The sequence below is a fragment of the Halichoerus grypus genome, chromosome 8 (genome assembly GCF_964656455.1).
Source record: "Halichoerus grypus chromosome 8, mHalGry1.hap1.1, whole genome shotgun sequence".
In the NCBI taxonomy this organism is placed as follows: Eukaryota; Metazoa; Chordata; class Mammalia; order Carnivora; family Phocidae; genus Halichoerus; species Halichoerus grypus.
In genome coordinates this window covers 123,983,399-123,998,951 of record NC_135719.1, presented here as the reverse complement: position 1 = coordinate 123,998,951, position 15,553 = coordinate 123,983,399, and the positions used below count along the sequence as shown (strand labels likewise).

Here is a 15,553-nt window from a genome sequence, read left to right as displayed (position 1 = left end):
TATGTCAACTATACTGCAATTAACAAAAAACTACCTGTGCACTAAGTCTTTGACCCAGGAATACCACTTCTGGGAATTTATACCGAAAATACACCAACAATAATACAAAAATACATATAAACAGGGAGCCTGCTTCTCCCTCTCCCTCTGCCCCCCACTCATTCTCTTTCTCGCTCTCAAATAAATTAAACTTTAAAAAATAAATAAAAAAATAAAAAACACAAAGTACAATTAAAACTCTACAAGTGGAAAAAGGTATAAAGAAAAATATAAAAGTTACCTCAGTCTTTAAATCCCACTTCTCAGGGGTAAACACTATTAGCCTTTTGTCAGTTTTTTAAATGTATCATCGGGATTGTATATACACATACATCCAAATCCAAATATAGCTCCCTTCCTCCCATAGGATATTGCATTATTGCTTAAATCTTGCTTTCTTCTGCTTTTTTAAAAGATTTTATTCATTTATTTGAGAGAGAGAGAGAGAGCACACAAGCGGAGGTGGGGAGGGGCAGAGGGAGAGGGAGAAGCAGACTCCCCAATGAGCAGGAAACCCGACACAGGGCTTGATCCCAGGACCGTGAGATCACGACCTAAGCCAAAGGCAGATGCTTAACCAACTGAGCCACCTAGTCATCCCTAAATCTTGCTTTCTGTATTTAGTATATAATCTTTAACATTAAAAAAACCAATTGGACATATACAGAGCTACCTCATTCTTTCTAATGGCTGTATAATTATCTATTGTATGAATGTACCATAATTATTTGAAAGTGTTCCCTTTGGATACTTAAGTTACTTCCACCCAGCATTCACTATCAACATTTGGCGGGACATTCTGTATGCACAAATATAAAATACATAGTCGATTTTAATTTCCAGGAATAACACATAAGAAGCTCACACCCAAATGCTGATTAAGAGGAAAATGTTGATGTTCAAAACTTCACCTGCTCTTTTCTGCCAAAAAACACAGGAAGCACACGATAATAAATTTATATTGGAAAAAGAACAAAGATCCTTGCATTCTAGGCAATGAGTTTTCTAACATTTGACCAGACTTCTCCACATACAAGCACAGTCCCCGTCTCTCCACTTCCCCCAAATGATCTCACACTGAGTTCACAAGAAAGATGAAGGTCAACTACAATGTGCTCCCAACTTTACCTCTCTCTTTCACTATGTCTCACTACCTTCTGGCTTTTCTCTCTTCCTTTTCCTTCCGTCCAAGTCTTTCCCTGTTCTCTTCTAATTCCTCTTCCTGAACTCTCAGAGCAATTTCTACCTGCTTTGTTGATAACCTTGCTCCATTAATCATTCCTTCTGGCTGGTCTCTTCAAAGGCTTTCTCCACTTGGCTCCTTCCCCTCAACCTTAGAAACACAATTACATCTTCTATCTCCTGGAAACACCTTTCCTCAGGCCTGCCGTCCCCTCAGGTCACCATTGCTCTGCCTGTGGACAGGAATCTCTATAGTAGGTGATGTTTACTGTACCTCTCCTCCCTCACCACCCATTCTCTGGCCACACCGTAACTTCCACCACCAGCAACAGCAAAACACGGACACACTGCCCTCCCTTTGGAGCACTGCTTCTGGCCCTACCACTCTACTGAAATTGTTCTCTTAAATGTCACTGAAAATGTCCCAAGGCACCAAATTCTATATGGTTTACTTAGTCCTCATCTTTGGCTTCTTTTAGAGCATTTTTTCCAATAACCCAATAGAAAAATAGGCTAAAAAAAAAAAAAAAAGTCTACAAGGATATATCAAACTGGTAACAGGGGTAACTGCTTGGTAAGGTATTAAGATTGGGGATGACAGTTTTGTTTTGTTTTGTTTTGTTTTATTTAACAAAGAGAGAGACACAGCGAGAGAGGGAATACAAGCAGGGGGAGTGGGAGAGGGAGAGGGAGAAGCAGACTCCCGCTGAGCAGGGAGCCCGATGTGGGGCTCGATCCCAGGACCCTGAGATCATGACCTGAGCCAAAGGCAGATGCTTAACGACTGAGCCACCCAGGCGCTCCTAGGGATGCCAGTTATAGTGAAATTCAGCTTTATCTACAATATTTAATTTTTTCCAGCATAATACATTAATGTATTACTTGTGCCATTGAAAATTTTGAAAATATGGAGAAGAATATTATACCCAGTCACAAAACAAGAAATATAAGTATATAGCTAAGAAAAACATGAAAAAAAGTCCAAATAATCACTAATAGTTATTCGTTAATAAGCCAAGATCAAAATAAAACAAGAGGTTATTTTTTGCCTCTTAGTTTCACACACACGTAATAATGAAGGTATAAGGAAACTGGTACCTCGCACTACTAAAGGAAATATAAACTGGTATAGCCTTTTTAGGAGGCAATTTGGATCCATCAAAATTTAAAAGCATACACGCTTTGACTTAGCAATTCCATTTTTAAAATTGTACCATACAAAAAATTTCACAAAGATGGATGATCTCTACAAGCACTCTTTGTGACAGAAAAGAAATGGAAATGATCTAAAGGTCTATCAACCAGGACACCCTTCTCTGAGTATCTATATAGAGAATACTATGCAGCCACTTCCCATGCTGACATGGAAAACATGTCCTGATATTGTTAAGTGAAAAATCCTGACTATCCCAATTTTCTTCTCTTCCCTTTACTGTTGTTTTCTCTTCATTTTCTCATTCTCTAAACACAGGAGTTGACAAAGTTCTCTCCTTGACATCCTCTTCTCATCCACTTTTGTTGAACCACTCATCCACTTCCGAAGTCTCAACCACCCTGCTACGCTTTCAATTCCGCACCTCTAATCAACCATTCCCCAAGCACTAGTACTTCACTTCTAAACTTATACTGGGAATTTCTACCTGGTTCACAGGTCCCACCAACTAAGTAAGCTATGGGCTACAGACAAACTAAACGTTCCTCAAACAAGAAAAACACCTCTTCTTCATCACCTTTCCTTCAGGCTTAAAACTTGTCTCATCAGTTACTAAGAACTACTGATTCTACCTCTAAAACCTCTCGTCAATCAGTCCTCTTCCTGGATCTGCCATTAACAATACCACAGTTCAGACCCTCATTATTTCCCACCTAGATTGTGACTGTATCTGCTTCGTTATCAGCCATCACCTCGGTTCTCACCACCCACAATTCAGCTTGCACAATGCTGCAAGTCTATGGGGCCACAGCTCTGGTCACATTACTCTTGTGCTCAGGAACCTTTGATTTCCCAGTGATCACTGAATAGCATACAAATATCTAAACCAGCCACTCAAAGCTATCCCTGATCTTGCCCTAATCTGCCTTTCCAAACTCTTCCCCCTAGAACTCTCTCCCATTTTTACTCCATGTTCTAGTCAATCTAAACACCTGAAATTTGATAAAGATACTCTACACTTACATCTCTCAAAGCCATTCTTTGACAAGCCCACTTATGGAATCAACGCTCCCATCTGTGTTTGCTGAAATCCCACCATCCTTAAAAGGTTCAATCCAAATGCTATCTCAGCCACAAAGCCTTCCTTGATTCCCCAGCCAGGTTTCCCTTCTTCTGAACTCTCTTTACACTTCAATTGTGCCTCCTCTGAATCTGGTAACAATGCTGGATGTTGCTTATTTATACATTTGTCTTATCTCACCTCTAAACTATAAGCAAAGGAGCTCTGAGTAAGGCAAAGTATCTTAAACATCTTTATGTCTCCCACAGTGTTCTGTGGCAGCAGGTCAATGCCCAAATGCACATGTACTGAATGATTAGGAAGAATGGGATCCCAAAATAATAAAAAAGGGGCACATTGTGAAGGAACAGTACAATTTTTTCAGTAAGCTAGGGCAAGATTCCTCTGTAATAAGTGCTCGATTAACTCTTGGGCACCTGGGTGGCTCAGTCGGTTAAGCGTCTGCCTTCGGCTCAGGTCATGACCCCAGGGTCCTGGGTTCGAGCCCCGCATCAGGCTCCCTGCTCAGCGGGAAGCCTGCTTCTCCCTCTCCTGCTCCCCCTACTTGTGTTCTCTCTTTCTCGGAAATAAATAAAAATCTTAAAAAAAAAAAAAGTGCTCGATAACTCTAGTAAGATTTTATTTTTTTAAAAGATTTTATTTGTCAGAGAGAGTGAGCACGTGCACAAGCAGGGGGAGCGGCAGGCAGAGGGAGAAGCAGGCTCCCTGCTGAGCAAGGAGCCCAATGTGGGGCTCCATCCCAGGACTCTGGGATCATGACCTGAGCTGAAGGCAGATGCTCAACCGACTGAGACACCCAGGCATCCCAGACTAACAAGATTTTAAATGAGAGTAATGGCTCCCCACCTCTAAATATTTCTTCTATTTCTACACCTACTGAAAACTCTCTTGAACCAGTGTCAGGTGGAAGACAACAGTTTGCAAGGAAACAGGAATGTGTAGAAGTTGTCTTAATGTTATGCATTTAAGATGAGAAAAAGTATCATAATAATGACCATAATTACATGTGTTTGAGTTCCTATAAATTCTAAGCTGAGTACGAATTTAACATCATTCCAAAATACTTACAGGAGTAAATAAGAGCTGGAAAGAGAGTTTCGTTTCTCTCCTGAGCTGTTTCAACCAGCATACGAAGTGGGCCTTTTGGACACAAAACAGCCACTAAATCTAGAAAGAGGAAAAAAAAAATCTGGAAAAATGTATTGGCTAAACTTACAAATGGGTGTGTTAGGGAGGAATTAACCAAGGGAAAAGGGTTAATGTCCTGTTTACGCAGGAATACTGAATGAATATGAAATAAACAGCAGGTAAACAGGTGGGGGAAAAACAACCTAAACAAAATACACAAAACCACACAGATAATCAGTGTAAATTTCACTTTGGATTTGCCTATTTGGTTAGTTTACAGTGTACCATCACAGAGTTCCAGGAATAAGTCTTCCCGGGCTGAAGAAAAGAGGCAGAGATAATGACAAGAAAGAACTATTCTAGAGCTGTTGTCAATTTCCAATAAGCAGAAACAAAGACAGCCATTTCTGAACAAATCATATCTACGAGCCACAGACAGAAGCTTTACAACGAGAGGAATTTAATAGAGGGGATGACTGAATTTTTCAAAATATGAAGAGCAGTGTAACAGAGACTCATTCCCTTTCCTTTTTAAAAATAGTGTATGTACTACTTAGGGATACTTGAATTAAAGGATAGTAAATTTAAACAAAACAAAATAAATCTTTGCATGAAAACCTTTTAGTATTTCTTTTGTACTTCTGTCAAAAGCACTTCACACTGTCAGGTCTTAGAATGCATGTGGTGCTGAAAAGTGGGTTATTTTTTCACAAAAACAGCAACTCAGAACAGAAGCAATTTGCCTAAACTATTCTTGATTCTACCACCATCTCTTTCCATCAACTGCAATTTTTCTGACATTTTCTGTGCCATAAAAATTCAGATTATAGAAGTACAGAAAATTTCAAACATTTAAAAATATTAAAACAGGTGTAGCTAAATTTGTGAAGGAAGACTTCACAGCTTGTGTAGACATCACCATCATTCAGATGCATTTAAGTAAAAAAAAACCCTCACGCCTGCAAGTGGTCATGTCTCCTTGAATACTGCATTGACTACCACTAATATAATAAAACACACACAAAGAATTCTCTGCTCTCACTGCTTCCACTTTGATTTGTTTTGGATGAGAAAAGGGAGATTTGCTGCACTCTGAAATAAGGAGATTTTCAACCTGTTTGAAGCTGCACGTCCTGTAACTATCTTGGTTTTATGACATGCTGCCCCTAATAGAAGTGCTAAATGCTAAACTCCCTTATTTTTAGACAATTAAAGTGAATTTTGTTTAAAAAATTTTAGAACCTGTGGGACAAATTAAAAAATCTTCTGACGTTGTAAAAAGGGACTTGAGAAACACTACTCTAAGTAGTGGATACAAAAGTCTCTTAAAGGAACTCAAAGGTCTGGAGAAATAATCATTTGTATCATATGGAAGAAAGAGTGTTGATGGGAGAAATAGTGTAATGTAGTAGAAAGAATACTGGACTTGGGATTCAGATTCTAGACCAAACAGTGTTAAGCTTGGGCAAATACTTCACCTCTCTAAACTTCAGGTCTATTAGGTGCAGTAAAACAGGAATTACTGCCTTGATTACTTTACAGGATTATATATTTTAAAAAATAACAGCTAACGTTTATTGATACTGTTCTAAGTGTGTTATATGTATTTTTTCATTTAATCTTCATAATAACTAAGACTTAAGGGTTGATTACTGTGCTAGTCACACAGCCAATAAGTGATAGGAGAGGAGCCTGGATTTGAACCAGATATGGCTGCCTCCAGAACTGGCACTCTGTTGTTTTTGAACATATAAAAATAGAACCAGACTCTTTTAAAATTCACCTCTGATGTCTGACTGATGATAGAAATATGCCATGTTCCATTTAATTAAATTTTAACTTGCTTGAGTATGTCACAATGGTGCTCTGTGAGGTCTGTAGCCCGAGGCTGGTAGGGACGGTGAAAGTCCCACTGAAACTCTTGTTCAAGAGCCCAGCATTGTATACCTTTACAGGTGAGATCGGCACTATTAACAATGTCTGGAAGTCCACAATGGATAAAGTGAGGCCTGTACTGTAGCTTTAATATGTACAGAGACATGTGTAACCTTGATACATATTTTGAGTATCTGTGAGGCCAGAGATTCTTGTAGTCATTTTCCTCAAAGAGGAAAACCTTGGATAAGTAATTGCTGTTGCTATCATTGGTGGAGCCAGATGACTAAACCATGGCAATGGCCCAAGAGTCTGTAAAAATGCACAGATGGAGCCAACTGTTGACTAGGATAAGGTGACTGGCTACAGTTCATCTAATTTTGCTGACCCCTGGATCCCACTCTTCGATCAAGGATGTCTGGATTAGGTAATGAAAAGAAGGGGCTCTTCAGTAAGCTTCATCACATATAATTTTGATGCTGTTCATAAGGTGTACAAACTCCCACTGCTGTTCACTGGCTCCCCAGGTAGCCACAGGTCCAAGAGCGGGGTGAGCTCCTCTAGCACCTTGTCAACAAGCAAGGGACTGAGGACAGAAGAGGCCACCTCTCTTGTAGGTGTGATACTCCAGAAGGCCCAGACTTAGCTGTATCCTGTAGGTAACATTAGCAAGGAGGCCCTGGTAGCTGGCCTGAGCTTGTAGAACACTGTCTCCATAACCCACAGAAGGATGTGGAGCTTCACGGGTTCGGGGCCTGTGAGAACCTGTTTCCAGGAGAGCTCAGTATGCACTCTCCAACTGCCTCTCTAAGTGTACAGCATGGGACTGAGGAGGGCAGTTTCTCAAACCAGAATCCATGGGCAACTTCTGATCATCATGGGTGGTCCAGAGATTTCAGGTGTGAGAGGAGGTTGCTATAGCTTCTACAGTGAATGATTCTCTGGAGGGGACTTTAAGAGAAGTGACTGTTCTCTTACAATCTGGACAGATTCTAGAGCCCTTTATCGTAGGGGGCCCCAATTCAAGATGGGCCAATTTGTAACAGTATGAACAGGCTTAAGTAAAATTTGTAAATGAGGAATATGCTGCCTCCAGATCCCAAAAAGCCCTAAAATATACTGGGCTTGTTTTAACATTGTGGGTGTAGGGAGGCTCTGTTGCTATTTCTTGACAGTGTCAGAGATATAGAAGCCTTACTAAATAATTTTCAGGAATTCAACTGGGGTGGCAAAGCCTTGTACTATGTACAGCAAATGCCCACCCCTTTTTTTGAGCTCCTGTGTGACTATTTGTATGTCTTCAATGAATACGTCAAATGAATCTCTTCAGAGGATAATATCATCGATGTGATGTTCTATCTGTGCTCCTGGAGAAAGCTGGATGTGGTTAAGATCTAGTCAACAAAAATTGTATGCAAAGGTAGGGCTGTGGAAGAATTCCACCAGCAGCCAGGTAACGATACAGTGTGTCCCTCTGAAGGTGAAGGCAAACTGCAGCTGTTGAAAAAGGCACTGAACAGAAGAACATATTAGTAAAACCTCTGACTGCAAAGTATTTACCAGTTGCTGATTGGGTGGGGGCCAGAGTATACACGGGGACTCTGCAAACCATCAAGTGCTGTATCACCTAAGGTCTTTATGAAAGACACAGAGAGTACATGACTATAGTTCTAGGACTACTTGCTCAAATATGAGAACAGAACCAACTTAATTCTATTTCCATGGACTTTTTCCTCATCAAGTGGGGATGATGAGGATTCCTACTACAGGTCACCTGACATTTTAATAAGCATTTGAATAGGGATAAAATTATTATATAGAGACCACATACTGACCTCTGAAAGTGGCTCTCTTTCTGGCTTTCATGCAGGGTGACAGCCGGAGAGCACACACCTATACAGCTGCTTTTGTCATTCATGGCAAGAATACACTGTGACTGTTTGGAACCCATGTGACACTCGTTGTTAATGAATTTGAATCTCACACTGCCCAAGTAAGTTTTATTTTTAAAAGAATAATTCTACCCAAGTTGCCTTATAAAAGGTAGGTGTCCTAATTTTGATTTAAAAACTAATTGAGCATTTTATGTGTGTGAAGCACTCTGCTAGTGCTTTTCAACATAGGTTCTGAACTCTTACAACTCTGAGAAGTACCGTGCCCATTTTCCAAATGAGGAAACTGAAGCTCAAAGAGTCAGGCTTTTTCTTAGCGTCACAAAGACTGTTGGTGGTGGAGACAGGATTTAAATCTAAGTCTTCTGAACAGAAGTCTATGCATCCTTCCACTAATCCATCACTGGCTTAAACTGGGGGACAGTAAGACATTTTTAAAGAACTGAACCTCAAAAAAATGGAAATCTTTATATGAAAAAGACACTACAGCTAATTAATTATTTATTGAAGAGCTATGAGGTGTAACTGTTATTGCTTTCCTAAGTCAAGATAACTGGAAAAGGAAGGGAAACACACCAGTGAGGTACTTCTGTGATGAACAAAATGTCAGTCTTGAGTTTTACCATATACTGAAATCACAGCCAAGATGAGCCACGCTGTCCATTCTGGAAGGTACTTGATAAATACCAGGGCCATGAGGGCACTGATCATAATGAGATATGCCTGCTGGAGTCGCAGAGGCCCTTTCCAGTGAATGGCAATCATTCCCACCACACCAAAATTCCAGATCAGGAGTGCAACAGTAATGTAGTCCATGGCAACATTGTAGGTTTTAAACACTTCCCTGAAAAAAATTAAACAGAGATCTAAAATTATTTATGTACAGTAATTTTCATCAAAACATTGTTTAGAAATATGGTTCCCTCAAATTAGATATTCATATCCTACCTTCATATTTTTCCCATATCTTATATCAAACTGTGCTATTTAACAGTTTTCTTTAAATTCACTTTTTCTCTCAAGTTGAGCTTACTTTAACAGAAAACTCTGTATCATTCATATAACTGGGAAACCAGTATCATAGGTCATAGCTGTAAAAGTAAATACAAAAACTAAAAAAAGGCCACATATCACTTAAAATGCCACAATGGATGGAACGCCTGGGTGGCTCAATCGGTTAAGCCTCTACCTTTGGCTCAGGTCATGATTCCGGTCCTGGGATCAAGTCCCATGTCCAGCTCCCTGCTTGGCAGGAAGTCTACTTCTGCCTCTGTCCCTCCCCACCCCCTCACGTGTACAGGCTCTCTCTCAGATGAATAAATAAAATCTTAAAAAAAAAAAAAATGCCACAATGGAAAGAAACCCTAGTTTAAAATATCTGAAATTAGAAAAATTAAACATCCACAATAAATTTTATAGCTAGGACATATGATGTTATTTTCATAAAATGAAATTTAGTGCAGCCATGAAAAAAAATTTATTTTATAATACTAACTAGTCTTAAACATACCAAGTACAAACTACATATGGAAACAATCATAATTTAAGAGTATTTCATCAACAAAGTACATGGCTTTAAGTGACAGTTATATAGCTCAAACAGAGTTAATTTCTGAAAAACAGAACAAATATTTTACCACTTACCCCAAGTAAATGAATGAGAAAAAGAACAGCAACAACAGAGATGAAATAATAAGCCAGGCATGAATGACCTAGAAAAGAAAGCATTTCAATATAATTAACAGATCCCATACCCTAAAGAAAGGCAAATTTCTTACTTCAAAAATAATATATTATTTCTGTATATGTTATTCTTTTCAAATGGCAGAACTCAAACTGACTTCAGGATCAGTGCATACTTATATTGGAACTCTTTGGTACTGAACTACTCAGAATAGAAAATAGAAAATTCAGCAAGACATATATAGACCTTTGTTCCTTTAGAAATATGTGAAATTTTTAAAATAATGCATTCTAAAATAAATTCTCAACAGAGCCAACAGTCAACATTTAAACTTTAAAGAAGCAAAATTTTCAATGGAAAAATTTTGTGGTATTTCTGAAATAAACAGAAATAAACTGAATAAAATAAAATTCAATGAAACTGAAAATAAGATAGTCCATTAAGTGACTTATGTATATATACAAGTGTATTTTAAAATAGGCCTTAAGTTACATAGCCGTTTGATAAAATAATATTCAGAATCTAAAGTTTCAGTAAGCATTATAATGCTTTCTGTTTATTTTACATGGTTCATTAATAAGTAGTAATACTACAAATTCTTTGGAACACTTATAAGTCAGTCCATCCTTATTATGCAGAATTCATACAACACTATGTAAATATTACTATTACTCGTATAGCTTATGAATATGAGAGAATCAGATTTGACTTTTGTAATCTGTTACACAAGATGAACATTTTAAATGGTAATTTTACGTAATGGGTGTATTTGGGAAAATACTATACAACTCAGGGAGCCTGGGGTTTTTAAGAACAGAATGGAGAAGCACAAAAATTTGTCAAGTAATTTCCAAAACTGAAATTATTTTGAGGTGGATACACCCATTATATGCTTCAATCTTTCAATGAAGTTTACTATTCCAAATATCATCTTTTTTTTTTAAGATTTTATTTATTTATTTGAGAGAGAGAGAGAGTATAAGCAGGGGGAGTGGCAGAGGGAGAGAGAGAAGCAAACTCCCCACTGAGCGGGGAGCCCAATGCAGGGCTCGACCCCAGGACCCCAGGATCATGACCTGAACCAAAGGTAGACGCTTAACTGACTGAGCCACCCAGGCAACCCCCAAACATCATCTCTTAACTGGAATACTATTTTGTCTTCATTAAAAAAAAAAATCTCCCACACCCACCTCCCAGATCCAGTTGTTCCAATAATCAGGCTCTAAGCTATCAAAATCTAGTTGTGATTAAAATATATGTTAATCTTCTCTTGTTTTGTTCTGATCACCCAAGGTGATCTGTAATTATTAATTCCTTTGAAAGAAAAGATTTCTTAAAAATTCTTGCTGCCTCTTTTTCTTTAAAACAACTTCATAAGATGGTACAATTTGGGAAAAGGTTAAAAGAATGCCTTTACATGGAAGTTGGTACTTTTTGGACATTCGAATATTCTAAATTGACTATATGAATACAACAAACTTAATTTCTGGTGTTCTTCCACAAAAATAAATAATAATTTATTATAAAAATGTTCAAGGGGCACCTGGGTGGCTCAGTTGGTTAAACGTCTGCCTTTGGCTCAGGTCATGATCTCAGGGTTCTGGGATCGAGTTCTGCGCCTCCCTCTTCCTCTGCCCCTCCTCCCCACTCGTGCTCTCTCGTTCTCTCAAATAAAAAAATAAAATCTTTAAACAAAAATTTTTTTCGAACACACAGCAAAGTTTAAAGAATTTTACAGCTACCATTCATTTTGCTGTACTTGCTTTGTAGCATTTCTATACATCTCTCCATCCTTTTTATTTTTAATATATATCAAAGTAAATTAAAGACACCTGTACATTCCCCTCTCAAAATATTCAACTTTAGCAAAATATTCTAAAGGGAGCCCTTACTCTATTTTATCTGCAGAAAATCCAATAAAGCTTAAGCAGAAAGGAACCTCCCCGCGGGCATCCCACCCCATCATGCTCATAAGACTCAGCTTCAGAGATAATCCAAGTTACAAAACTAAAAAGTATATAAAATATTACAAAACAGAAAAGCTTTACAAAGTGGAAGATGTACACTGGTACTCCGTATTAAGCTCCGACTTAAAAGGCCAGAGTAAGGGGCGCCTGGGTGGCTCATTTGTTAAGCGTCTGTCTTCGGCTCAGGTCATGATCCCAGGGTCCTGGGATGGAGCCCGATGCAAGCCCTCCATCGGGAAGCCTGCTTCTCCCTCTCCCACTCCCCCTGCTTGTGTTCCCTCTCTTGCTGTCTCTCTCTCAGTCAAAAAAATAAATAAAAATCTTAAAAAAAAAAAAAAAAAGCCAGAGTAAATACTGAATACTAGAAATTCTCATCTTTCTTGAGAAATGCTCTTTACCTTGTTTTTCTCAGCGAGGGAACATGGGGATGGTATTTATTTTAAGAAAGCACTGTTCTGAATACAAAAATAACATGTATGTGTAACACTGAGAAGATATAGAAACACTAAAGGAAGAAAACCATTCCCACTGACCAGGGACAACCAAAGTTATTATTAACATGTTTTTTCAGGCATGTTTTCTGTCTGCATGTATAAAGGCCTTTTAACAACATTATAATCAAGTAATATAGTTTAGCATTCTGCTTTTTAAAACATTTTTTTATTACAGACACATTCTCATGCCACCAAATTTTGAAAATATGATTTTTAAATGAGTAAATTATAATATTCTACATATATGGATGAACCCACAATTTCACCTTTTCTTATTTATTTAGCCTTTTTTTCCTTATTTATTTAACCTTTTCTTATTCCATATTTCTTATGGAACTTATGGTTTTCCACTTTATTCCAATTATAATTTATGCTAGGATAAAAGTCCTAGCATGCAAATATTTTTCTGCATTCATGAAAGCAAAATTATGGAATCAAAGTGTACAGACTTTTTCTAATTACTGACTATTGATATATATTGGCTGGTGACTTCACAGAAAAAAGACTGTATTAATCTTCACCAAGTCAATAGGTGAAATACGTTAATTTGTTATTTTACTATGTTTCTGTTTCTACCACTGAGGAAACATATATATACATATCTCTGTCTCTGCCTCTCTCCTGGCCATCTATATTTCCTTTGTAATTCCTCTGGCTTGGGTTTTTAAAAATTTATTAGGCTGTTCATAATTTTCTTTTTTTTTTTTAAGATTTTATTTTTTTAAAGTAATCTCTACACCCAACGTGGGGCTCAAACTTACAACCCTGAGATCAAGAGCTGCATGCTCTAATGTTCTATAACATTCATGTTCATAATTTTCTGAATGATTTGTAAGTGCTCTTCATATTGTAAAGATATTAAATGCCCTCTGTCTGTAATAATGGTTTCTGGTCACTGATGTTATGATTTTCTGAATTATTACCTGAATTCAAAGCCTCTTCTGATGATGACTAAATAGCACTTCCCTTTTTCTAGAACATCAGATGGTAAAACAGGCTTTTTTCTCATCTTGCAAAAATCCCTAGTTCAGCTTTCCTGTGCTAAAGGCTCTGAAAGAAAAGAGCCCTGCTTCAGTACAGAACCCTGCAAGCATCTCCTCTAAACCTTGAACTGTCCAGGCCAGAAATCACATGGCTTTAGTAAGTTATACAGTTTCATTTCTAACCATGATATGTAATAATTAACTGCCTTTTCAGTTTCTACCTTCTTCAAGTTTGTTTGGTCTTTTAGCTTCTTGTGCTTCTCACAGACATTGCACAACCAACCACTGACATAACAAATCCTCCAGGTTTATTTCCAAACAGGTCCTGGCAAGTTTCTGAATATCTGACTCAAAAGCTCCTTTTAGTTTAGACTAGGAATCAAAGCAAACAACTTGTTCCTATAGAACTGGCTGTGCCTGCTAAGACTTGAACTTAACATTAAAAAACAAAACAACACGAATGAACAAATAAATGTGGAAATGTGGCTGAAAATAAACCCTTTTTAGACTGTCTAAAATGAGATGTAACTAAAAGATGCACAAAACTGGCCAAAATATATCAAGACAGGTTTGAGGTGCCATGGAGTGAAAGCACATCTACCCTGTCTCCCCTGCCGAATGCAACCGTAAAAGCTGGATAGAATGCATGCAGCCGCTAGGTGAGGACTCTGACAAGTGGACAGAGTCAGGTGGGCTGCGGAATTAGAAGTGAGATTATTACGTTTTCTCCTCCAGTACTACCCTCCTCCATCAGAACTCAATGCAACCCCGAACGGGCATTAGCAAGATAGCGAGAGCTCTAGGAAAAGCCTAGTTCTGGATAAGCAACAGTAAAGAGGTCTCCTAACACCAAAAGAGAATGCAAAAATCTCACTTTTTGGCTTTTTCCTTTCACCATTCTCTCACACCCAGCTATCAAACAATCCTGTGGGGGTGGTATTAAGGGTAGCAGGAGCCTAAAATTCAGACGGAGGGGAGGAGCTCTAGTTCCCAGAAAGTGGGGCAGATGGCACTTCCTTTATTTCTCTCTCTGTCCTACCACTTCTTGTCCCTGTCGTTTGTAAAATAAATCAGCTTTCTGGCTGGAGGAATGGAACAGGGACGTCCAAAAGAACCAAAAAGTACCAGGGAGATCACAGAAAGGAAGCTCAAGAAAGCAAGCTTTTAAAACTGGTATGAACTTATGGGCCCATCCTGAAGGTGTGCAGGTGCGGATATGACCCTAAACAGGGTACAGACTCCCCATAAAATGTGAAGAACGAAAGTAGCATATAATCCAGATAAGAGTCACAAAGTGAGGGGCGCCTGGGTGGCTCAGTTGGTTAAGCGTCTGCCTTTGGTTCAGGTCATAATCCCAGGGTCCTGGGATCGAGCCCCACATCGGGCTCCCTGCCCAGTGGGTAGTCCGCTTCTCTGCCCCTTTCTCCCCTTGTACACACACTCTCTCTCAAATAAATAAATATTAAAAAGAAAAGAGTCACAAAGGGAGTCCAATAAAGCAGAGAAACTAGCATGTAAACATGTATATACAGGAAAGGTAACTGTCATGAGGATATTTAAACAGGGGGAGGAGAATACTTTGCAGCACGGGTTTATATCATTTGCTCTTTGGTTTTCTGAGTATTGATGACTACCTCCCATCATCATAGACCCCTTTGTCTTCAATCTTTTCCACTTGCTAATGTCAGACTGCAGATGCTCATCACTTGGGTTAACACTTCCACCCACTCCAATGTTCAACAAGCAAGGTTAAATTGTGCATAATTTTAAAGTTCGTGAACACTGGAATGGTATTTTATCTTACGAGTAATTAACCAAATACAAATTAAGGCATTTTGTTTCGCCTATAAAAATTAGCACACGGGGGGCGCCTGGGTGGCTCAGTCGTTAAGCGTCTGCCTTCAGCTCAGGTCATGATCCCAGGGTCCTGGGATCGAGCCCCGCATCGGGCTCCCTGCTCGGCAGGAAGTCTGCTTCTCCCTTTCCCACTCCCTCTGCTTGTGTTCCCTCTCTCACTGTGTCTATCTCTGTCAAATAAATAAATAAAATCTTAAAAAAAAAAAAAAAAAATTAGC

The 15,553-nt window shown here is 38.6% G+C and overlaps 1 protein-coding gene across 4 annotated transcripts in view; it reads right to left on the bottom strand.

Annotated features, from left to right (window-relative positions):
- Nucleotides 1–15,553, bottom strand: part of PSEN1 (presenilin 1) — a 72,725-nt gene that overhangs the window by 16,391 nt on the left and 40,781 nt on the right. For all 4 annotated transcript variants that reach the window (XM_078053879.1, XM_078053882.1, XM_078053881.1 and 1 more), the window contains 3 exons: nucleotides 9,995–10,062; nucleotides 8,974–9,194; nucleotides 4,524–4,622 (listed from right to left, as the gene is read on the bottom strand). In XM_078053879.1, the coding sequence (XP_077910005.1) occupies nucleotides 4,524–4,622; nucleotides 8,974–9,194; nucleotides 9,995–10,062 (388 nt within the window). The remainder of the gene's footprint in view (nucleotides 1–4,523; nucleotides 4,623–8,973; nucleotides 9,195–9,994; nucleotides 10,063–15,553) is intronic.